Below are 283 nucleotides of genomic sequence, written 5' to 3'. Positions count from 1 at the left end.
GAGGATCCCACCTTCCAGGAACTGACTCAAGCCATCGACTTTGGCCTGGCCTTTGTCAGCACCGTGTGGCGCCGGGTAATTGGCATTTGGGGAGGCAGGTATGAAGGCCACTGGACAGCCAGGGCCCAAGGCAGGCAGGAGCCTCAGCTAGAGCCTGGCAGGAAAGAGACCGTGGGGCCTGATTCTGGGTTGCTTAGCTGTCTTCTGTTCAGCAGGCTGACACATTCACAGCATCAATCCTCTTCTCTGTGTCTCAGAGTGACTGGGAAGGGAGTAAGGGGCA

General features: G+C 57.6%; 1 protein-coding gene across 1 annotated transcript in view; it reads left to right on the top strand.

The window, feature by feature from the left end:
* Nucleotides 1-283, top strand: part of LOC100949535 (cytochrome P450 2W1-like) — an 11,447-nt gene that overhangs the window by 4,280 nt on the left and 6,884 nt on the right. The window contains exon 3 of the mRNA XM_012813403.1: nt 19-75. Within this exon, the coding sequence (XP_012668857.1) occupies nt 19-75 (57 nt within the window). The remainder of the gene's footprint in view (nt 1-18; nt 76-283) is intronic.

The sequence above is a fragment of the Otolemur garnettii genome, unplaced genomic scaffold (genome assembly GCF_000181295.1).
Source record: "Otolemur garnettii isolate 467f Iridium unplaced genomic scaffold, OtoGar3 scaffold00263, whole genome shotgun sequence".
Classification (NCBI taxonomy): Eukaryota; Metazoa; Chordata; class Mammalia; order Primates; family Galagidae; genus Otolemur; species Otolemur garnettii.
This window is presented reverse-complemented; position numbering and strand designations above follow the sequence as displayed.